Raw genomic sequence first — 25,630 nt, forward strand, 5'->3', positions numbered from 1 at the left:
GCCTGATGTAGTACATTGCTTTCTGTCTCCTTCTCAAAGATCCCTACCAGAGATTCCCAGACCTAGCAAGCAGCAGCAGATTTGTGCATGCTTAGCTTTCTGCTAGCGTTTTTATAGCTAAATGTTATTTTTATAGCACTACATTAAGTTAGGATTCTTAGAGGAAGCTTGAGGTGAGAGATCATATTTCGATATATTGTATACATCTTTACTGTTGAGTCACCTTAGATCTAGAGTTCTTTTTGTTTTTCTTACAGCTCATTCCTGCATCTCCTATTTACGTTTTGGTTTTATGAGAAATATCTGCTTCATATAATCATAACTTATTGTTAATTGCTATCATTTCATTGGTTTTCTTTTCCCAAAACCCACAAAATCCCCACCTGTCCTCTTTATATCCTGCATCTTAAGCAGGTACCATTCATCAAGATTAGTTTTAACACTGCATCTCTGAAGAACAACCAGTCCACCCCACAGAGCTTAGCTGCTTTATTCAAAGCAGTGATACAAGCTACTACAGATCCTCAGAACAGTTACTCAGTGCACTGTAGGACTTACAAACATTTGCCCAGTGAGAATCTGTCTCTTCTTTTAATGATTCTCAAAGTTGTCTTACAAAATACGCAGATAACTTTTAGACATCTCCACCTTCCTTGCATGGTCAGAAATATTGATGCAGAACCCGCACTCACTTTGCAGCTCTAGAAATCCTTTTTCATTACTTCTCCTGCTTGGGGAATCTGAAACATTGGAGGTCTTAACATAACTATCAGACTTAATTTTTCATTTCCATGAAAAAATGAGGAAAAGCAAACCCTGTTTAGTAACATTCTTTTGCCTTCAGAAGAGCTAAATCAGACCATCCTTCCCACACATTTCTGTCCCCGAAAGCAACCTGCAAGTCTCACAGCAAAGCTAGGAATACACGTTCACAGCATTTTTCTTCTTTTCTTTGCTCACTCAACAGGTTCACACTTCATATGCTCGGCTTTTAGTCTACCTTTTTTGTTACCAAGTTCATCAACACTATCTGTTTATCTGCTCCATCCAAACCAATAAGGAAATAAGCCCACAGAAGATAAGTGGGAACTCTTCAACAGCTACCTTCCTGCTGAGCCAGCAAGTGCCATTTCTGGCACCATCTGTGTCCTGAAAGTCTGTTCTCTAGTGTTTTATTCACTAAACATGGAAAAAATATTTGGAGAGAAAATCTCTTGAAGCATCTTCTACACCCATAGATGCTAGTTTTAAAATGTTTTAAAAGAAAGAGAAAAAAGGGGTTGGCATTGCACAGTTCCTTCTCAGTACTCAAATCCCCATTGTGTTACACCAGAAACAAACTCTAGGTACTTCAGTTTTAAATCACCATACCTGTATCTCCTTCCAGAGGGCCTATAATTTTGTCATGCAAATACACCTCCAGTGCTCAATACACACAAGGTAAGGGAGAGAGTACTTGCCGTTATAAATTAGAAGTCAAATCAACTACAGACTGCAGTTCAGGAAAGAGTAAGACATTTATTTACTTTTCTGCAGCAACCACAGAGCCAGGGTACTTGTTTCCAGTGAGTAAGAGATGAGACTGGTATATGTGGAGAATGGGAAACAAGAGTTTACCAAATCCTTCACTGGTCATGATTTATAGCATCAGTTTGAGCTTTGTATTTCAAGAGTGAGGACAGAAAAGAGGAAGAATACTACCACTACGTATTACACTGCTATTACCCACATACTACCACTAAAAATTATGCACTAACTGTTTGAGAGTTTGCTTCACAAAACAGACTTTGTAACAAGATAAAATGATTTATTTAAACAATAAGATCTGGTCATGCATGAGTTCTTCAAATTACAAATTATGGATACAATAACCTCTATAGGCAAATTATGTGTAAGCAGCAAAAAAGGAAGATTATGCATGCAGAAGTCACGATGCTTCCATGGAATCTATCACTAATCCAGAATTCTCAGAGGCAGCCCAGTGAGGATAGGGGCAAGATGCAAGTGAACTCATGGATGAGTAGAACACATGACCCAAGCTAATTCTCTATCCCTCCAGACTCCAAATACAGTCTGAGGCAACGCCTAAATTTTCTTAGCCCATACAGAGATGCTGTCTTCCCTCCACCTTCAGTTTCTCCTATCTGGGCAAGGAGCACAAGAGTACCCAACCCACACATACAGAAACCTACAGAACCTTGCCAGAAATCTTGTGAAGTTCAAATTAATTACCAGACAAGTTTTGTACAAACTTAACCTTGAATGACTTGGAATAAATTAGAATTTTATCTTTTACAGCTGCACTTTTCAAGTGAGCTTTTCAGGATAGCAACCTTACGGTTTTGCTTCAAAGTAGTAACTCAGCAGATTATAGCAGTTCATTATCTGCCCTTTTCTCCACCACTTAGCTCTGAATATGGTCTAAAAGGGTTATCTTACCTTTTTTTGCTTATACCATGATGGTCTGATAAGTGCATAGTGAGGTCTTACATAACACAGAGGAACCAAGCCCAATTTCTATGGCTGGTTTTAAAAGTCAGAATTTTAATCAGTAATGTCAACCTACGTGAAGGAGAACACTAGTTGGAATATTTTTGTCAAAAGGGGAGACCAGAAAAGCAAATAGCTACTCTGAATTTCAGGACTTCATTCCTGACAAGTCTTGCTAATAAATGCCTATTACTCAGTGGGCATAAATGGCCACTGTTTCTCAGTCCATATGGGATAACTGTGGGACAAGTGTCTTACCATGAGTTTTTGGGACATGCAGTTACATCCAAGGGGAAGTCAACATTTCATTATCACTAAAGCTCAATGTTTTCTCTTGTCTAGTAGAGGCATTAAATTTTACTAAATAGACATGCATATCTCTTAGAAAGATAAGAAGGTACACCAAAGGAACAGTTTAAGTTTTCACCAGAAACAGATTTACTCCAGCATTTCATGAATCTCAAAAGCCAGCTTTTATCTACATGGAGAACAAAGCACCTATATCAACAGTGGGGCACCTTCCTCAGGTGATGGATTTCAAAAATTCTTGGTTCAAATTAACCTTCAATATTCCCTGAAAATTTTTCTAGTTTTGGGAACCAGGAGGCAAAATTCATCTGTGGTGGTCAGAAGTGGGAGCTGCTACCAAACTCTGTTTCAGATGAGCTGTATTTAAGAACATTATGGATGCCTTCCTTATAAGAGGGCCCTGTAGGTGTTTTGTTATGAGCCAAGGGCCATCTCTGTGCACAAAGGTACTTGCTGGTCCAAGTCCCACATGGCCCAAGGCATACAGGTACCACTGTGTGACACCCTGGCAACAAGAACAGCTGTGAATCACTGAACTAGAGGCAAGCACACTGACTTCTAGGGGCATTCTCATAGGCATTTTATAAAGAGCTTGTTTTTGTAAAGAAAAATAAATGAAAACAAGACAGTTACTACAGCTTTTGCAAAGAATGGCACCCTAACCTTCCCAATAGTGGCTATACCAGGGGAAAACAGTTAACAAGAACATTAATCTGCTGTTCTTTTCACGTATCCTGTGTCACAGTAAAAGGAGCGGTGTTGCAGAGTACAAACTGTGTTTTGTATTTCAATATGAAACATACATGGGACCTGGACTAACTAACCTAGAGACCTCTTTCATCAGTTGTTTTGGTCTGGTTTTAAGGATTTCACACCTATTAGAAGTCAGTCTTGATTCAAGCAATTAACAAAGGGGTGATGAGGCAAGTGAATTGGCACAGGGGGACTATAAAACACAATCTAAGTAAAATCACTCCAGCTGCTACACATGCATACATACCGTCCACACAGAAAATAGTCTGCAAGAACACTGCTTTGATATAAATACCTCTCTGAACACATACATTTCTACTCTCCCCACTAAGAAATACTTGTTTTAAGGGGGAATCATCAAAAACCTTCTTACAGAGTTCAAAGGAAGTTTTTCCAAGGATTTTAACACCAAAAAATAGATATCAGAATGCAAGGTAAACTGACATAAGACAATTCCCTTAATCACCAGTCGCTGTATTTTATCAGCACTATTTTAAGGACATACAGAGCTTACCTGCTTAAGTGCAGAGGCGCCAGACCACCAGCACTTACAAAGAAAAGCTTTAGGAAGTTAGTGGACAAATTGTACTTGCCAGGCAACCCTGATGTTGCAAGAGAATGCAAAAAAAGTATTGTAGAAACTTTTGGGTCTATAAATTCTGTGCTCAAAGGGTCAGGTCTGTAAAAGTAACTTTAGAGCATGTAGGCAAGGCTGAGATGATTTTAACAGGGACAATTTTGACTCTTCCTTAGGAACTTTAGGAAGACAAAGTGTTTCTAAAAAGATGGGCAGAGAAAATATCTGAGACCAGATGTCACAACAGAAACTGCAACAATGGAGAAGAGGGATCATTTAAGTCAGAAATCAGATGGGAAACAGGGTAGATACCTGTAATATACTAGTATAAACTACGTGTGTAAGGAGTCACGAGCAGGTAGATGCATTTTTAAGTATGCTGTTCAACAGCACTCCTGTTAAACATCCATTTATTCACATCTCTGAGTTGTATGCCTCTGCTCTGATACTTATAAGTCCTACACGAAATCCTCAGAGGAATTTTTTTGTACCAAAAAAACAAGTTAATTTTCAAATTAGTCAGCCTCAGCCATTTCTATTACTATGCTTCCCAGAAGTTTGACATAAAAAAGCAGTTATGAAATTGAAATAAGAGATATCAAGTGGATACCATTAAGTGGTGGGGTATGCAAGGCTTGGGAAGTGCGGAGGAAAAGCTCACATGGACAGCTGGCACCAGAAAGTCAGGCTGGAGCAATGAGAGGTGGTGTGATACCTGACAGAGACCCTGTGGGTGACAGCCTTGATTCAACAGACCAATGCCTCCATTTTCCTTCAAAGCTAGGAGGCAATCAGGCAGTGCAAACAAAGTAGCTGCAGATGGAAAGTCAGATGAAGGCAACAGACCAAACCCACTGGAGAACAATGCTACAGGAGCTTTATCCCCAAAACCACCACCCTCTAAATTCCCTCAGGCAAGAGGATGACTTAACACTAATAAAACTTGAAAAAACATTTTAAACATATACAAAGCAGAAAAGCAGTAAAGAAAACTTGTCTATCTGTTCTCACAGTTGGCAATTTACTGTAAAAATTAGAACACTATTTGTGGAGTGTAAATAGCAAGTACATATTATACTGGTGAGAGCCAATAATCAGAATACTGTGAACAAAAAATTTGCCATAATGCCACCAATACAGAGGAGCAAGCCCCCAAAAAAAGGCCCCAAAAAACCCCACACCCAAAAAGGAGCAGAACTAAATTTCTGCTTCTGTAAATGTTTTTCTGTAAAGGTATCTAAATAAGAGCTTTTATTAAGTTTGCTGAACTCATACACCAAACACCAGCAAGGTCCAAAATGGATGAGCTTTCAGTCAAAGAGAGTGACTGCATCAGGAAGTCAGCATTCACCAAGGAATCCATTTCAACATTTTTTATGGTTAACTTGGAAAACAGAAATGAAGGCAGTTATCTGAATTGCTTAGAAGGCTCTATTGTTCCCTCATCCAAAGGATTTTTCCCCAGAACAGAATGGGTGGTGTGTGCAAAGCAAGTGAAAGGTGGGGGAAGGGGAAAAGTCCTGTGGATAAAGAGAGAAACAGAAACACATTTTTTTAAGCAAAAATAATTTTAAGTAACTTCCTACCTCCCACTGCAAGTGAGGCGGGATATTCCTGATCTGAAGCTTCCGACTCCTGCAGATAAATTAAAGAAAATAGTTTAAAAAAAAAACCCAGAGAAAACATTATTGCAAGATAGACTATACATAGCAGTGTCATACATTTAAGCATCTGTCATACTAAAAGGGGCAAAACCAAATACAGAATTAAAAAAAACCAACAGATCGCCGAGGGGGGAATGTCAGGTCAAAACCATTTCAAGTCCAAAGAACTGTTACAGAAATACTTGTTACACATTTGACAGCTGTTACATTTCATGAAGCCTCCACTTTTCTTGAAGAGTATTTCTATTTTCGCTTTAAGGCCTTCAGTATCTAGTTCTCTGTTATAAATGGGTGTGATAATCCCATGTATTTGTGCTGGGTTCTCCTTTACACACTTTAAGAGTTTTTTGTTGTTATTTTGGTTTTTTTACTTCACCAAGATGATATGTCAGAATGTTACAATCCTTCAAAGTAAGGAATATAAATTTGAATAAATACATTTGTTTTAATATTAAGCTTTTCATTAATCTAATAATGGACTATTTTTTAATATTTACATTATTAACATTCTTCATTCCTTATTGGGAGGAGAGGATAAGAATCAGTAAATTTATTGTATCTTCACCCCAAATTTACATCAGTTTTCACTTATCTAGTAAACAAAACATTCACTTTGAAGTGCTACTGCAAAGGCTGGCAATGTGCTGGCTGCCTTCACAGCCAAGTCCTTTGTCTCCTCCCTTCCCCCAAAGTGAGAGAACAAATAAATGCCAGAGATGCCACAAACCCCTTGGGATTTACAAGAATGTGTAGATTAACACAGTTTCGGCTAGGCTCAGGTATGTTGAGCTACTAGGGACAGTCTGACCATCCTGGGGAGCTCTGGAGAAGGGAGAGGGGACAAGAGAGAGCAGTAGAGACTTAGAAGGTCTTGACTACATTTTGGTACACCAAAGCAGGTAAAGTAAGTGTCTTGTGTTCAAACACTTAGTTCTACCTCACACTTTAATTGTGCTATAACGGCCTCTCTCAGAAAAAAATGCTTAACATTTTAAGGACTTTTTATAACAGTTAAATTTATACAAGCCAGTGAAGTCTTCGAGCAAAACAAGTTTTAAGATGTTCCTGTCTAGCAATAAAATCAAAAGCTTTCCTTTTCGCCCCCAAATCCTTTTAAAATACACTCCTTTCCCTAACACCACCACCTACCCAGGCCTGCAGTGAGTGTTTTACATCTTAAAATGTCTTCCCAACAGGTTTTGTTCAAGGCACAAGCAGAGGTTACAGCACAAAGCCACTTGCCCAAACTGCTCCTCATGTGGAGGTGTCATCCCCAACACTACAGCGACCATGGATCAATCAACACACATGATTTGGCCAGAAAACAGACACGGGTCTTAGTTTTGTAGTATTTCTCAGCTGTTTTCACTCCCTCTCAAGCAAGTAGGAGCAGATTTCAGCATTTGATCATATAAATAGGCAAGGAAGGGAGAACGAAAACCCAAACCACGCACAACCCTGTCAAGGTTTCATTTTCGATAAAGCAGGGAAAGTCAGGAGCAGCTTCACTGTAATAGGGAGAGCAGAAAATTTCCTTGAAGCCTGCAAAGTTTCCCTTAGACCATCATCTCAGCTAGTGATATTGCTGAAAAAGTCACCCTAAAGTAGTGATATACTGCTCTGAAACATCAAAATAATCTCACACAGCAACCTGAAACTTGGAAGCTGGGTCCTGAGGTAGAACATAAAAGGAGATGTTCATACAATTCATACATATTAAAAATACTGGGAAATTCTAATACAGCAAAACCCCAAACCACAAAATTGGCAGCCAATACACTATTCAGTGTGCTTCAAACTGTGTTGTGCCATTACTCTCTCACAGTTGTAGATTCAAATTAAAATTCATGAGTTTCATAGTGCCATTCACAGAAGGATCCAAACCCAACAACCCCCATACCAATAGCAGGTCTCACCCTAGCCCCACACTCAAGTTTGGCCACCGATGCTGTCACTGAACAGGGTATATCCATTGTTGAGAAGGGGGCTGGAGGGGAGGAAGTCCTTTCCAGAAACACTTATACAAGTTTTACGAAACTACCTGCTCACATTTCATTTCAGAAGGAAAACCTACATATCTTCTCTACTGCTCAACACCTGAAAGATGGACCAAAAAACCACAATCTATGCTTTTAATCATCTAATGCTGAGGACTAGTACAAGGTTTGGTATTGGGTTTTTTTCTTCCCCTTCTGACTTCAAGTGACTGAAAGGTTTGATACAATTTAAAACTTTAGCCAGCTAACATTTATAGCACAGAAATAACTTGAACATTCTGAAAAGAAGAACGAAAGGAGATGAGCAAGGAAGAAATGCCACCTTAAAATTACTAGTTCCCCTGCCACATTCACAAACAGCAAAAGAAAATGGCAAGCTAAGTACAAAACAGGTACAGTCCTGTTGTGCACCTCAATTTATGGCAATAGTGAGACACCTATTGTACAAAACTGAAAGGTCACTTCAAAAGTACAAGAGTAGCTATAAACACACCATTTCATTTGGAGCTATTTGTACCTTCATCAGTTTCTTGGCTGCAAGTAATTTTAACTTGTCACCTAGTGCACAAGTTTGAAATCTGGTGTTTACTGATGCATGTGTAATTTTTTTTTCATTATTTCTGTATCACAATTAGCCAGGGGAAAAAATGTAACTGAATAAAGCTTTGCATGGCCAAGAGAGAAATCACACAGAACCAGCAAAAGAGATCACGGACACATTTGAGATTTTGCTATTTCATTTGCTATTAGCCCCTGTCTAAGAAGTCCTAATATATTCCTTAAGAATGCCTACAAGTCCACAGAGCTTGTACCTCTTTCCCCCTCTACACACAGGAAGGACAGCTAGAAATGACCTAGCTGGTTTTGTGTTCGCAGGAGCAGAACCAGCAGCGAGCAGACAGAGAGCGACCATCTCCCACGTGCTGCCAGGACTTGCGGATGCAGCTCCTGCTCGGAGATCGCTCCTCCCGCTTTCTCCCGGGCAGGGCAGAACGAGTGATCAGAGTCATTTCGCAGACACTCTCTCTACTGCTTGCGTGTGAGCCTGCAGAAAACCAGCTCTCAAACGCCTCAAGAAAAATCCCAAACCAAATGCAAAAGTGTAGCAAAGGGTAAGGGACAAAGCTGACAAATCCCGACTGAGTTTAACAGAGCAGCAACAGCTTCCACGAGGATGTGCTCTGACTTCGGCAAACACTCTTTAGCACAGGGTCAAAACTCCACACAATAGGTGGGGAAAGGAAGAGAAAAGTATAGAGTATCTTCCTGGAAATACACTCCCGTCTCAGGCAGTTAGCTCTTTCAGGATGCTTTCCATCTTCCTCATGACCCTGCTTTCTTCAGCAAGGTAGGAATATGCAAAGATCCTATAGCTTTTTTATCTCAGGCAGCAGAACCCTACAGAGGGTTTTGTTATATTCTGCTTTGAAATAATCTCAAATTTTGTTATGTTATGACTACTTTTGTTATGTTATGACACTCACACCAAGTGGGTAAAACAAAAAACAGTCCTGTCTCACCCCATGAAGGTATTTTATTACAGTAGTTTCATTTAATATTTAGCCCATCTAAATTCTTAGTAAAACCCTGCTAGCACCTCTCATCAATGTGACTCACATAAGTCTTGTGTATGCACTTTTTCCAGTTTAAGCAGATTTCTTAATTCATTTCCCCATTCTAAATAGGTATTGCAAATAGATGTCGACTGAAAAAAAGTCTGGGCAAATTAGGTTTGTGCTCTGTATCATACTAAGGTTCTGGAAAACTACTTATGTTCACAGCCTGTGAACAGGTATTCCCACTAGTTTCTCTTTTCCAAAGGTACCCAATAAAAAGTGTTTTGGGTAAGAAGAAAGGAGACTTCTCTGGTTTCTGTACAAGCTTAGTCCAAAAGCAATTGTTTGGCAATAATTTACTTTTCTTAAGAGGAATTGCACACATTCTGATTCTTCTTGTCAGGTACTATCCAGGTAACAGGATTCAGTTACTTTAAGCCACTGCTGACGACCATATACCAACATATTTCTTTTGGAGCTTTGTATTTGGGGGACATAAATATCTCTGCAACACTGAAAGCAACTAACAAGTTGCCACCATTGTGCCCCTTCACCAGGCAAGCAGCATATTTGTGCTGCACGTGTGTGCAGAGATAGAAAGGGCAAAGTGCCATAAAGATGGATAATTTACTAAAAGCCATTTTAGTGATCTCTGAAGGGGTCACCTCTCTTGCATCACTACACAAAACAAACATGCACAGGGAAACCCAGTGCTCCCAACCCACAAGAACCCTCCACACATATGAAACAGTACTAAATATGTCTTACAAAGAAGGTGGTGGGAGAAAGAAAATGCTGAAATTGTGGCTTTTCTTCTTCTCTTCTTTTATGTATACCCTTTCATTATCTCTCTGCCCTCAATATATACACTGGGATTTTTTCCTTCAATAGATCAAGTTCCCCTTTAGTTAAAACAGTGTCAAAATAAGTCTCACTATACACTTTCACTAATACAATGTCAATCTATGCTTTATATGACACTTAGCAAAGGCAAATCACATCAGATTGCACCTCCCTGCAGGGAAAAATAATTTTAAATAAGAAAAGACAGACAATTAAAAAGCAAAGAACAACAAAGTATCATGCTTTTGCTCACAGTCTCTTTTGGTGTTTTTTTTTGACATGTCAAAATTTTACAGAAAGAAACAAATTTCAGAGGGAAACAAATGTAAGTATCAAAGTGACTGCACTTTGACATGGTTGTACCTACACTCCCACCAGACCCCTTCTCGCCATCCTCCCTCCACCCCAAGAGACATGCTGCCTCCTGCTCCTTAATTCCCATTTCTCAACCATAACACCGCTTAATAGTCTCTTATTTCAGCAGCCATATGAACTACACACAACATTAATGCCTTAAACCCACAGAGCACAAACGTACTCCTTTTAAACAAGAGCCTATGGAAAAAGACTTAAACATGTTTGAAAGCAGATCAAGTGAACATCGACAATCTTAGTCCATTCAACTGTTTGAACTCAATACCTATGGGATAGAAAGCAAATGATCTACCTTTGCCTCTCTTAAGAACACGCAAAGAGCAAATGCTTGTTCATTTCCTGTGTTCTAGGTCTGTACTGCCATGCTGGTTACCTGGAAAAAGTCTTGGCAGGTCACACCACAGGTGCAGAGTATGCCAATACCCACCAGCACCAAGTGCTGGTAACCCCCCAGCACTGCCTCCCAGCTTGTGATGCCCCAGCTCTGACAGCTACACGTGATGCCACTGCAAACCCACTCACCAAAACAGCTCCTCTTCTCCCTGAGCTCCAAAGAATGGCACAAAAACAAAAATTGTCAGTTCTCAGCCTTACTTCACTGACAACCCAAACTGAACATAGACAGCTGGAGATGAAATGTTAAAAAAACACCACACAGCAAAAAACCTTCTATGGAGTGTGGGTAACGCCATACGGTAAGAAATCAGTGCTGTATGAAAAGTCTTGACAGGAACAGCCATAGTAACAAAGTTAGCAACTCTCCTAGCCAAATGGAAAACTGCTGGTAATCAACTGAATTTATAGGGGAAGGGAAAGAGGTGTCTTATTGTTTACTCTGTAGCCAGCAAAATAAAAACAGGCAGGGAAAATCCCACACAAAAGCTACCCCCACAGAGAGTTCATTAGTTTCTCCCCCTCGGGTTGCTTCAAGTAGCTGATGCTTGGGCACAACAGAGTGAATCAGTGTTTCTAATGCTCTTCTAGTGGGAAGAAAAAAAAAAAGAAGAAAAAAAGCCAAGTTTACAGGACAAAAGAATAATCCTTAACTCTCAATTCAGATCAGTGTGGTTGGGGGGAAAAGCAGTAGTTTTCTGGTTATAGGGTGTGGGAGGGGGAATTGTCATTATTTTCTTCATGGTAAATGGAGGTAATGATACAGACTGAGGGGATGGAGCGGCTCGTCCTGCAAGAGGTGCTGCAGTCTCTACCTGCCCCCCCTCTTCACACTGACATTTCTTGGACTTAAGCAATCTTTTCACTCTAAATTTTTCACATTTCATTCCTGAAAGAACTTCACAAACAGCAGTAAGTCTATTTAAATAAAGCTTATTGAATGGACATTCTAAGCCATTTTTATCTATAAAATTTTGTATGCATATACTCATGCAGTTATATATCTCAATGTGCTTTTCCCTAAAAAGTAGTTCTGATAAATACAAAACCAAATGATCACACTTCCTACCTAAAATGAAGGTATTCTGAATTTCTTTCAAAAGCAAACTCAGGTTCAGTTAACTGATAAACAAAGGTGTTTATATCACTTATATTAAAAGGTATTTAATTTCTAGTATATATTACAAGGCACCTGGCATCGTTACTACATTTTGTCAAATCAAGCCATTAGCTTGTGAAACAGCCAGTTCATCTTCAATTTACCTAGCAGAAGAAAGGAGAAGGGTTTCAAATACTGACTTGTTAAGAAACATCACCACTTTTTATTTCTACACACTGATCTGGTCAGTACAATACTTGAAGAGGAAATGTTATTGCTCCAATTTCAGACCCAATTCAGCAATTCAAGCAGATAAAACTTGGCTAAGCCACAGGCAAACTGCAGCAATACTTCTCTTTGTGTTGACTCACTTAATCCCAGACCCAGATTTAAAAGCAGTCTGTACTACCACTCAGAATAAAGACTTTCCATAAAATTTAGACAAAGAAATTTTTTTCTCAAAGCTCATGCAAGACATAATAGTTGGCTCCTAACTACACTTTTCCCCTTTCATCTTGCACGTACAACCCAGAAAAGCAGCCGCTTTGGAGAGGTGCATTATCTCAGCATTCAGAATGAAAATATGACTCTTGGATTACCTCACAGATCCCTCTGTGCTGACGATCAAATTTCCTACCACTGCCTGCAAAACATGGGGTTTGTTTACTACATCTCCCCGGGTCGAGCCGGCAGAAAGCCACGCACAGGGCCAGCACAGCCACGCAGCTCCGTGCCCAAAGCCACCAGCCCATCCGGGCTGCGCTCTCCTCGCAGGAGTAACTCCAAAACTTCTAAAGCATCTGCACCTTTGTGAATGGACTGATAGCTCCACAAGTACAGCCAGAAGATTTATATGGGCACGTCCAAGTCACATCGTGCAAAACAGGCAATAAGCAGCATAAGCCCTGCTGTAGTTCTTGTGTTTACGTGGATTACCTGGATAGCAGGCTCTCACCTGTTATCATCTGCTTTTGGATTTTAGCCCAACAATTCTTTGCATCACTAATTAAACTAAAAGCTTATATTCATTATTTGTGAATTCCCTCAAGTGAGCCATAAAGGCATTTTAAAAAGAAAATTCTGACAATTCTGCCACTACCATATTAATATTGAATTTTTCATTTAAAAAAACTTTCATTTTTCAGGTGTCGTTAACAGAAAAGGCTGTTAAGATTTTTTTTCTTTTTGTTTTTAAGTAAAGAATTAAACAGTGCTTTAAATCTAATGGGAACTTTTAGTGCCCTTTAGAAAAATGGGCCTATCTTTGCAGCTTATGCCATTTATGGTTGGGTTGGTTCTGTGCTTGGTTCCTCCCCCTCTTTTTGGTGTGAGGGTGTATGTTGTTTTTTCTAAATGCCGCTTTCTCTCTTTCCCTCCTCATCTGAACAGGGGTCTCTATTCCTTAAATAACTGTACAAGGGATCTGATTTTGTTTACCAAACTTTTTCAAGCTATGATCACTTGTCATTTATTCTCTCAACACCTGACAACTAACTATTCTCTCACAACTAACTTGCAACTAACTGGGATGTGGATAAAAGTGAAAACACCCATGGGGTGCATAAAAGATTGAAAATAAACACCTTTAAAAGCAAAAGGACTTCTAAGCATGCAAAAATATTTTGTTTACTTAATATCCTTAATGAAACACTGTGCTCAGCTTTTATCTTTCTTCTCCCCAACCCTTGTTTTCTTCAGCCACCAAAATAGCCAAAGGCTTCTTCTCTCCCATCACCTGTTTTCCTTGTGCCCCCAGGGCCCTGCTACTTGAAGCAGTCACTACTTCCATTATGAGCTAGCTATGAAAATCTACATCAGCCATAAGAAGCAGGCCCAGACTAAAATTTGCATAGGGTTCCCCTGCACTATGTGGCCACATAAGGGGCTAGGGAGCAGTAGGTTAAAAGAAAATAATTTTTGGGGGGTTTTTTGTGTGTTTGTTTTTTGTGTGGTTTTTTTTTGTTGTTGTTGTGGGTTTTTTTGTAATTTCCAGTGAATTCAGCTCCCTTCAAAGAACCCAAGCAGCAAAAAGGAATGGTGAAGGATACCTCAGAGTAATTTCTGAAGCAAAAAAAGGTACCAGGATTCCAATAATTAAAAAGCCAACAAGATACTTTGTTCTAAGTAGCTGCTGGATAAAGCCTCACACTGTTTTTATTTTGCACGTCTTCCCTACTACCATCTCTTACTTGGCAAGAATTTGCAAACCAGTTAGAAATCCAATGGAAATAAGTAACACATAGCACATACTATGTAAAATGTTGGCAACTTTTTTTTGGTATGGGAGGTATGGCACCAGATTAGATCTCATCTAACAATAACTCAGTGATTCACCCTTCTCAAACTGAAATATCCAAATAAAATTAGCAGCACTTGTAGACAAATTCAGTAGCCACCATGCTGCTGAGACCAACTGCTTAACCACGAGCCTGTGTGTGCAGAGAACATCGGAAATGCTTCCCAGATTCCTTACACCACAGCGATAGACAGGGAGTCCAACCTATTTTGGTCTCTTTCAGGTCACACTTAAGTGAAACTACAGTTGTTCATACTCAATTTGAGTTCACTGTATGCTCCAAATTAAACAAATTTAGCTGTAGTGGGGGGGAGGGAGTGGAGGGAAAACAAAATAGCAAGAGTTGCTCCTCCTATACACTTATAGCATTTAATTCCAATACCTCTGTTACACAATCTCAGCATTTGCTACTTTTTTTTTTTCTTTTTTTTGCTATCACATATCAGATTTAAAACATTCAGGTAGGGAACAACTTATTTCAGAACTTAAACTGAGCATGGCATTAGGGTAGTTCAGGGACTCATCCCACTTCACCACCACCTTGCTGTTTCACTCCACACATGCAATTTTTAAAGAAAAACCTGTTCACTGCCTCTCTCGGGCTACTCTACTAAAACTGACACAAATTAATGTCCAATTCCTAAAAAAGGATCTCAGTAAACTAAGATTCCTGTTGGGTCTAGAAAATGGAAACACAAACACTCATGCTGCTGAAAACACAATCTAATTTTAAAAAGCTTATAACCTATAACTAGAATAAGTGAAATATCTTTTTAGTCTGGTTTTAAGTGTATATGTGAACTTCAGCTACCATACTGGCTCCCTGGCATTTTCAAGTCTCTTCCATGATATAAAAGGATAGCAACAAAGGCAAACTACTTCATTTAGGCAACTGTATATATGATACTATCTAAAAATATTAGTACTACTAGTGCTTAAAAGAACAAAATAAGCTAAAAGTAAAATTAACAAATGCATAGAGCAAATCAACACTTCCAAATGTACATCCACAGATTTCAGGCTCTTTCCAGTGTTTAGAGCCACTCAAAGTATTTGGAGTGCATGTGTGCACATGCATGCATGGCTTCCACTCTGCATCTGTACTGACTGAAACTTCCATTTTTATTACTGTTTTTCAGAAATACATATATTAATCAATTTTGCAAGAGGACAGCTTAGACTGACATGATAATTGAGCATTTGAAAGATACTATGCTCATCATCTGATGTTCCAGCAAAGCCTAACAATGACCTGCAGGTAAATTGTTCACATGACAAAACTTTTTTTTTTTTAATTAAAAATAATTTCTACCTTTCAATCTCAAGGCAAATCAAGACAAATTTTGAAAGTAGTGGAAAGACAAACTGTTTCTTTTATATCTTCTAGACCACACTAACAGAAAAAAGTAAAATACTCCACCAGCTTTACATCAGAAATGTCAAGTTTACTGCACATTTCCTGTTACTTTTAAAATAAGTAAGTTCTTCTGTCTCAATAGCTTCAGTACAATAAGCCTTATTAACACAAGTTTAAAACAAACTTTTAAAGTATGAATTGAAACATGCTGTAGCCAAGACTGCACAGATACCAATTCTCACTTTGATGCTCTAGTCATCATTTCACTTGCACACTTTGTTGAAGTAATGGAATACCAGCAAGAAGAGCACTCAAGTGCTGTCCCTTACTAATGGCAATGCCACGTGGCCTTAAACTGATTAAGTGATCTAAATCAGATGAGATGTAACACCTTCACCAGAGCAGTGCTAGAACCTGTAGGGTTTGTACTATCACCACCAAACAGCTTCCCTTCCTTTCTCTTGCCCTGTCAAAACCCAAAAGTCATCAAAAGCGACCAGTCTGCTGTTTGACTTGTCATTTTTATGCTGAGTGTCAATAGACGCAGAAATTTCTTTTTTAAATGCCATTGCTTCTTCTATATTTCTGTTACTTCTTACTTCTATTACTTGTTACTTGCAAAGAGAAACAAATTTGGTGTATGGCTTTCAAACATTATTTTCATTTTTTTAGTAATTTTCTCTGAAGAATTCTCCTCCAACAATGATTTTCACTTGCACAATTTTTTTTTTGTGGAGAGAAGAGCACCAAATGAAATTATTTCATAACTGTACTTTCAGAAAAATGTAACATGTTATTTAGAAGACCTGCACAGTCTCCCATCAAAAAATTTTATACCCTTGAAGTATAGAATGTGCCATCCTTCAGCTGGTACACGAAACTAAAGAGACACACCTTGCACACATAAGTAATATTTTTTACATTAAGGTGTGATCTAAAGACTGGCTACTGAAAAAAATTAACTTTCTAATTGACATATTTTAAGAAGTTGAATTTATGCAGTAATAACCATGCCAATTTTTCTTTTTTTTTAAGCAATAGGTTTGGTCAGGGTAGGTATATCTACACTAGTAAATCCTCATGCACAGTAAATAATTTGTACTGCCATAGTTAAAGCATCACAGATTGTGTGTAAAGAGTCCCTTGCAATATTTTATATTGACTTAATAGAAATGCTGTTAATTATATCTTGCATTAAACTTCATTTTTCAGAATTACCAAAACAATCTTCTGCGCTTTTGTCATAGCAGCTTTGATTAGTGCACACAGGCTTACATAGTATAATATATGAAAGCAATCCCTGAGCTTTCATACCAGGGCTTGATTAAAGCCTTAGAGTATCATTTCTTTCTGTTCAACTGGAAAAGTCAACAACTAAAATTCAATTGTTCACTGACTTTAAATTATGCAACAGTTCAATTCTACAATTCGTTTCAAAGAGAAGTTATTCTGAAAAATTGTTTGTATATAAGAGGTGTAAGTGTATTTTCTTTAGCAACCTTTACAGTTAATATATAATAATTTCCCCCACATTAGTAATACTATTAAAAAAAAAAAATCTACCCTGACTTTAGGTAGTGGTATATAGAGCAATTATAGGGTAATACTATCACCTTGTAAATAATTTCATTATTTTTAATTTTTTTTTCACAGAAAACAGGATATAGCACCAGATTTTGAGGATGAATATCACAGACAGCACTGATTTTTTCACTGTCGTTGTAGATTTGAATACACTGCCATGACCAGAGAACAAAAAATAGAGTTTACAGTTCTGCACTGGAAAGTACACTCTTTACGTAGCATTTGACATTGACATTGCTTAGTTTAATGTGAAGTGAAATAAAACAAAATTGTAATTTTGGATTAGTTACTTTTAAAGAAGAGAAAAGGCTTATATCATGCTCCAGCTAACCAGTTAAATCATAAGTATAATTTATAAGTTAATCATCATTAATGTCAAGATTATTTGCATTCAGTAAGCTGCAGTTTTCAAAGACATGGCATTTTGTTGGATATTTAAATCAAGATTATGAGCAAAGTTCATATGAACGAAGATGATAATTCTGACCACATTTAATAAATTATTTAGCAGATAATTAGTTTGAATTTAGTTTGTATACAGATGTACAAGCTTATTATCACACAAGACAGTAATTACTATCTTATTTTTACAATCATATTGTACTGATTCATAAACAAAGATACCTAAATTAGGTGGTACTTGCCCCCACAAACAGATTGAGCTGCTTTTACCTGAGAGCACAGTTTAGCATATTTTAAATACGCCTGCCAAAGCTTCTAAATTCAGCCATTCCACCTGGATATAGATATTCCCAACAACTGAGGATTTAAGAACATTTTTTTTAAAGACCTGGAGAAAGTTAAAATAGCAAATTAAAAAAAAAAAAAAAAAGCTTAAGGAAGATCGTGGTGTTGTAAGGTATTTAACTACAGATATAAGTCATCCTTTGGAGGTTACTCACCACTTTTTGCTAGCACTACTCTTTGTCTGTCCTCTTTACTCCTCACCATCATCCCCCCCAAATCCAGCTTATTTCAAATGATGCTGGCACCAGATTTGTGCCTAGAGCTGGACTACGCAATAAGACAAAACTACCAGTAATAACCAGAACTGAAGCTACCAAGAGCCCCAAAACAAAGTAGTCACTCCCTCCTCCCTAAACCTCAAAGACACACGTTAACACTTCACCACCATGTACAGGTTATGCACAGAGAGCAAGGGAAGTTCACAGGGCTGAATGTTAGAGGGAAAAGAGATCAGGACACCTCCTCAACCCCCCAAACCAGGCCAAGCTCTCCTTCTCTTGCCCCAGGCTCAACAGGTGACACACCACAGCCACCTCCAGAAAACTATCACTGCTCTAATGCCATTAGTTCCCCTGGAATTTGCAGGCTTCCATCATGGTAAAATATGATTAAGTTCTAGATAGACTTTTCCATGCTTTGCCATTTGGTTTTTTTTTTCCTTTTGCTGCCCTTTTCTCCCAAAGGTGCCACCCAAAATGGTACATCCAGTAATACAAGTGAGAACTACCTCAAAGAGAGGCTTTCTGGAATACAAAAATCACATGTGATTTCCACCAGCCATCTCTAGCTTAAAAAGTTAATCTTAACTTCAGCTTTAATTTGAAAAAACATTTTTTGAAGTGTTCCAGCACAAAACACAGCACTGCTATACAGTGGGAGACTCAAATAACCACATGTGTGGTGCTGGATCTGAACAGAAGTCTCAGTTTCACGTTAAGATGCTGAGCTTAGCGTGTGCAAAACCAGTAACAGTCATTCTGGGTGAACTCTGTGGATCAGGTGACATGAGCCCAAGGGCCAGGAAGCTTATTATTTGCCACAGAGGCAGGCAAAACCCAACTGTGGCCAGTGAATGAAATTCCGTGATTTTAGTGAAGCTAGTCAAACACAAAGGTAGAACAATCCTTATAATTTCAAAACTTCAGTTAATGACAAGTCTTCAAACTGTTTTCCCAAGACTACTTTGAAGAAAAAATTGGTGGCTTCAACTATAAATAGGTTAAACACAATTCTGCTCATGTTTTGAGTTCAATTGAACAACTGTCACAAAGCCCAGTTGTACAAAGGGTGTGTACACCACTTTTATCTAAAGCTTACCATTCTATGTTAAATGCAGAATTTGGGACATATTTACATGTCAACAATCACTTCTTGTTTAAGACTAGCCAGTGCAAAAGAACAGATAGAAATCACATTATTTATAAAAATCCTCTCTCAAGTTCATGACAGGGAAAAAAAAAGAAAATTTCTAAATAGAGGCATATAATACATTCTAAATAAATACAATAAGCAGCAACCCTGAGCAAGGCATCAAATAGAGCAGGAACTCGCCATTTGCTATTAGGACTCAGACCATCACTGAGGAAAAAATTCTTAGTATTTAATAAAACAATATCCTCTACTTTTTGACTATTACAACAATGTGGGGTGTTTGGTTGCTTTAGGGGGCGTTTATTTTTTAAAAGAATTTTAGCAGAATAAGCATTCTGATGGATCCTCACATGAACTAGTATTAGCAGTACAAGAACAATTTTACACCACTCCTACTGAGTTCCAGAATTAAACTCTGAAAAGAAATTTAGTAATGAATGCACAGTATTTTTTTTTTAATCAACAATAAGAGCTGCCCATTTCTCAATTATTTCTCAGCCCATGTTAAAATTTCCTGTGCAGGTAGAAAATTCATACAGTCAGGCAACAAACAAGTATTGAGATACTGCAGCACTTCTCTTGGGTCAATAGCAGTGCCTCCTGATTAGCAATGGCAGTTTTTAACACTTTTGGTTAGCATAACACCAAGTTAGGCTGCTGCCCACCACCACCTAGAACTCGTTTAAATAATTGAACTCTTATTAACACAAACCTCACTGTGTGAGAGCTCTTGCTGCTGGTCAGCACCAGCACCCACTGTGATCGATACTGCTAAGAGACACTTAGCATCAAATCCCTCTCGCCTGACCCTGGTGAACAGCTCCCTCTGTACACCAGAGTGCTGGTTTTCATGAAGAAAGATGTGGTTTGTTCAGGAATCCTGTTGCCTTGGTAGGAAAGACCCCTGTGCTCTCTACAGCACACAAGTACATAACTCTAACAAACCAATAGCTCAGTGGTGAGGGGAGCCTGTGCAAGCTGGTGTACAGTTAGCAAAGTCATTTGAAAAATTACTTCTAAATTAACTGCAATAGTCCAAGATAGAGAATTTTTTCCCCTAGCCATTACCTGCATAAATTTGCCACCAAACTTTCACCAGAAAAATAATTTAAAGCATGTATATCAGAATTCATATTTAAAAAAAAAGTTTACATTATAAGTATGATGTACTGTCATGGATTAAACTGCTACCTAAATGCCTCTAGCATCCCACAAATTATGTTTTCCAAGCACTGTCCTAAAGAGACTCTTCTTTAAATTTTTTATTTTAGATGTAGGAGGAAAAATTGAACTATTCTTCCACGATAACCAGGAAGCCACCATCACAAAGAATTTCCCCAACGCATATAAACAAAATAATCCACTCTATCACCAAAAATAAATTCCTGGATTATCTGTTCTGTAACTGCTTTAAAACTACTGTTTTAAAAAAGCCAAACAAACAAACAAACAAACAACTGGTGTCTTTTGCCTTTGCTAGAAATATGCATTTTCCCTATCAAAGTTAGAAAGATTTTGTCAACTGTGTTTCCCCAAGAGTGTCCCCACCGCACACTCGGGATTCAGGATTCCCTCTGATGCCAGGGGAGAGGGGGCAGCAGGAGTGCAGGATAAGGCCCTGGGATGAAAGCTGTGTGGAGCACCTGCACAGCACAGCTCACCAGAGGCAGGGATTCCCTCATCCCTCCTCTTGCTCATAGCTAGCCCTCCTGCCCTGATTGTTCCTAGAAAATTAGAACCTGACCTTGATCAATGCATGCTAGATATTTAATGAATAATTCCAAATCCAAGCCCAACAAGATTTTTACTTCATCTCTGACTGCTCTTTAATATGACATTTCAGGAAAATAAGTAACTGCAAACCCAACGAATAACTTAAGCTTATTATTTTTTTCCAACAGAAATTGTTCACACACACTAGAGTTCCCTTTATTGGAAATTCTGATTTCTGCACTACAATTTTTAAGGCTCCATTAAGGTGAAGTAAGCTCGATTTTTGAGGGAAAACATATAGAACATGCACATTTAACATTTAAAAATTAAAAAACAATTTACCAAAACAATAAAGCATTTCTATTTTCAAAGAGGAAAAATGTATTAGACACATGGTGTAGACTACGTATTTTAAAATAACATTCCTAAAGTTCAGCTGTGCATGAAAGTTAATCTTTCAAAAGTGAACATTCAGCTCCAGTTGTGTTCAAGGGTATTGGCACTAGGAAAAAAAAAAAGCAACCCAAAAAAAACCCCAACCTTACTATTTTTATAAATTCTCCAGATATTTTTAGCTGGTCCCTTCTTAAACTGCAAATTATTTTATGGTAATACAATCTTTTAAAATGCATATGTGGATATATATACACACACACAAGAGACACACATATACGTACACATTCTCTTAGAAACTACTGATTGGTGAGAAATAATGCAGAGGCTACAGTCATGAGATAATCAAGACACCAAAAAAATTAAAATGGAGTAAAGCCCTTCCCAGCTGAAGATCCTCTATTTCAAGATAGTTCAATTTCTGTACTTAGTCCCATACCCAAGAAGAGTCAGATCTCTCTTGGACTCATTATCTGTGATCTTATCCAAATTTTAACTTAATTAAAAGCACAGAATACCTCATTTTGCATGTTAGTGGCAGTTTTCCCTTCATTCAGACCTGCAAAAGGACAGTTTAAGTAGATGCTGATTCCCCTGCTCCATGAAGAGGCAGGCTATAGGGGAAGCACATGGCTGCTCAGGCTGTGTTGAACAGGAGACATTTTATACTATAGGTTCCTTTTGTGCCAGCTGTCACAATAATATATGTCAGCAAAATAACAATTAATATTGTAATTTTTCATTTTGAAATTTCAATGCACTGGCAGAAAAAAAAAATTGAAAACTACCTTTTTTGACACCACTCTTTTTCTGCCATTACACATACAGTATTTTAAGGTTTACTAGGGTCAATATTAGGGTAATACACTTCACTTGCTAAGTATCCCACAACATATATCAAGATCATCTTCTCTGTTAAATATACCCATCTCTGAAAATACACTCACAAACCAATATTGCAGATCTGGAAAGAAGCAAAACCAGAAAATACAAAATTACATTTTTTTTTTTATACTTACCACAAAAAACACAGGAGCTCTTGCTCCCACACAGAAATTTTTCAAAGCCAAATCACATATTCCAGTTAATGACAAGGAACAACTGTCACTGAAGTATCCAGATGAACAGACATGCCCAGAGAGGCTGGATAGCACCAGTAAGCACTGGGCTAACTGGTCTCCCCAGCATACCCCCAACATAGGCACACAGGGAGATTTTTGAATGACACATTCAAGGTATTTTCCTCATTTGGACAGCAAAGGTAACACTCACCCAGCAAAGATTCTGGGTGAAAAGGAATTCAAGTGCCTACATTTGACATGCCCAAAAAAAAAAAAAAAGGAAAAAGTATGGAAGCCTCAGACTAAAACTATAAAATAATGCTCAAGTATTTGATTCCATCCTGTTTCTAGATGAAATAAGGGAAAGTTATGGTTTTATCTGAGCTTTCAACAGTAATTAGCTTATAACTTTACATAGTTCTATATTCTGCATCATTAGAGATGAAGAATGGACTGATGTGGTGATAGACATTTTGCATGTGAAAATAAAAGTGCATTAAAATATAATGGTCTTGAAGCACTCTAGAACTACATAAAGCACCTTGATATTGCTAAATGTATCAAACCTTCAAACTTTCTAATCCATCCCCCTCTATATACAAAGCATGAAATTGTCATCCATACTTAGAGCATTCCATTTTTTGCAGGTGCTCTCTAGCCATTTACTGATTCTGAATAATCAAATTCCAATAATAAATTTTACTCTTAAATGACAAGAAAAAAGGTCCTACATCAATGCTGTCCTGTGCCTATCTCACTGGGCTCACGTAAAGGTGAACTCACCAGAAGAAAGCATGTCTTTAGCTCTGTTCCATGCCACTATGTATTTTTTACCAAAATCCTGGGAGAATAAAATACTATAAAATGACCCTAAGGAGAAGAACAGGTTTAAGGAGTAAAGAATCTCTTTTGTGAGGTTCCCTGAAGGACTAGCCCTGTCCACGGCTAAGCATTAGGTGTATTTTAATTCTGTGTGGGTCCCTTTTTCACAGGCATTATGGGAAGCATCACATTTTCTGTTAGGTAGGCAAATCTCAGGCCATTTAAAAATTTTCAGGTCAAAACTAAGCATTTGAAGTCCACCCAGTAGCTAGACAGAAGCCATAAAAGGACTCCAGCACTGTAGAGTCCTATGCTCTGCACTTAAAAGAGTGACTGAAATGAACATAGCCCCATTTTATAAAAATGCCACCTTCAAGGTTTCAAAAATGTGGAGAATGTTATTACCAGATGCTTGAAGGGAAAATAAGGGAGAAATAAAAAAATAAAATCTTAAACATTTCCTGATCATATTTTTACTACCTTGAATTACGTTTCCAAAATGTTATTTTTTTATTCCACCCTTTTAAAATTTACCATATCTATGCACAATTTAAAGTCCACTACAAGTATATTCCTCAGGGTACCTTCTGTAAAGGGAAGTTAGCAAAACGAGAACAGGACCAACCTTTCAGGACACACATTTACAGCTGTTTCATGTGTTCCAGCTAATTTTTAAAAACTGCAACAAGAAGGGATTTTCTTTTAATTAATGATCAAACAGCATGAGGAACTATAAAAATTAAATTTCCCACAATGTAACAGCACAGTTGGTGAAGATTATCTGGTTTTGTCATAACGACTCATTGTCTGTATAGGAATAGTCACAACTGGTGTTTCGGCTCTAGTTGTAAAATTTCAAAGATTAAAACAAGAAAAAAATCCTCTGTTCACATCTGCAAAAACAAACGTAGAAACAGAATAAAAACTTTAAATCACTACGTGAAGTTTTGGCCCTGAAAAACTCTAAGTCTGCACACAGAAAAGAGAACAAATACAGCTAAGAAATGGCGTATTTTCTAACATGTCTTCTTTGAGCATATTTCTACCTACTTGATATTTACAGAAGCAAAACTAAAAATCAATGCCACTAATTTTTTTTTTTAATAACTATGACCATTGCAGGCACCATGCATACTTCAGCCTCACAAAACCATTTCCCACCATCTTGTGCACACAGGACACAAGCCGTCATTATACTGACAATTAGCAACACAATCCAATTCCCATCTAATGGTCACTCCTGGAACACAGGTGGCTGCACGAGGGGATCATGGGGCCTGTTTTCCTTAAATCAGCCTTTGGACACCTCAGCATCAGAGGTGAAGCCCAGCTGGCAGTCCATTGCTCCCCCCATAGAGCAGCATTACCTATAGGGCGCAGCTCTGTTACCCAATTCTGCTCCTTTCCCAAACAAATCCCCCAGAAGAGACACAGTGAATTTATTTTCTCAACAAAGAGCCCTCGAGGTGGGGAAGTAAAATAATCAACTTTTCAACTCGAAAAACATCTCATCATTACCACAGCTGAAGTGTTTGTGAGTATTTTAGGTACCTGAGGCCCCCAGGAGCAGGCAGAGTGGATCAGGTCTGGGTGGGAAGCCCACCCGGACATGGAAGCCAGGCCGGGAGGCTGCGCCAAGCACATCCCCAGGTGCCCAGAGTTAGCGTCTGCCCTCCCCCCTCATTACGCACAAGTGACATCAGGGCCATTTGAATAATCAGATTGCAGCCTACATCGCCTTGTGAGATACCAGCTGCTCTTGGATTGCGGTGAGGTAGTACCCAAGGCCTCGCACCACAAGTTCCACGTACGCCATGGGCAGCCACCATCCTCTTCCCGGCACTGCCTATTCCCCAGGAGAAAACTCATCTAAGTAGTGGATGTGACCAGCGGTGCCCTGCCTTCCCTCGCAGAGCGTGACTCGTAGTCAAAATCATTACAATGCCTCCTCTAACTTTTGCATAAAGTGACCTAAACCCTTAAATATTGCAATAGCCTTCTTCCACACCAAGGGGTCTGAATGCAGAAATGCTGCATTCCTTTGGCATTCCCTTGAGGTTTCAATAGTAAGTCAGGAATCTACTCCTGAGCTTATTAAATGCTTTGCACCTCCCCCAAAGTAATTCCCCACCCTTCCATCAAGAAAACCTTGACCAAGGCTCTTTTTTCCACCGCAGCATATCTCCTGGTCTGTTTCTTAAATACTTCCAGGGAAATGGCAGGGGGGAGG

The 25,630-nt window shown here is 38.5% G+C and overlaps 1 protein-coding gene across 2 annotated transcripts in view; it reads right to left on the minus strand.

Moving 5' to 3' along the window:
- The window catches only part of IGF2BP3 (insulin like growth factor 2 mRNA binding protein 3), a 112,763-nt gene that overhangs the window by 82,070 nt on the left and 5,063 nt on the right, over window positions 1-25,630 (minus strand). For both annotated transcript variants that reach the window (XM_053962691.1, XM_053962700.1), the window contains one exon: window positions 5,716-5,764. In XM_053962691.1, coding sequence (XP_053818666.1) covers window positions 5,716-5,764 — 49 coding nt within the window. The remainder of the gene's footprint in view (window positions 1-5,715; window positions 5,765-25,630) is intronic.

Source organism: Vidua chalybeata, chromosome 1 (genome assembly GCF_026979565.1).
Source record: "Vidua chalybeata isolate OUT-0048 chromosome 1, bVidCha1 merged haplotype, whole genome shotgun sequence".
In the NCBI taxonomy this organism is placed as follows: Eukaryota; Metazoa; Chordata; class Aves; order Passeriformes; family Viduidae; genus Vidua; species Vidua chalybeata.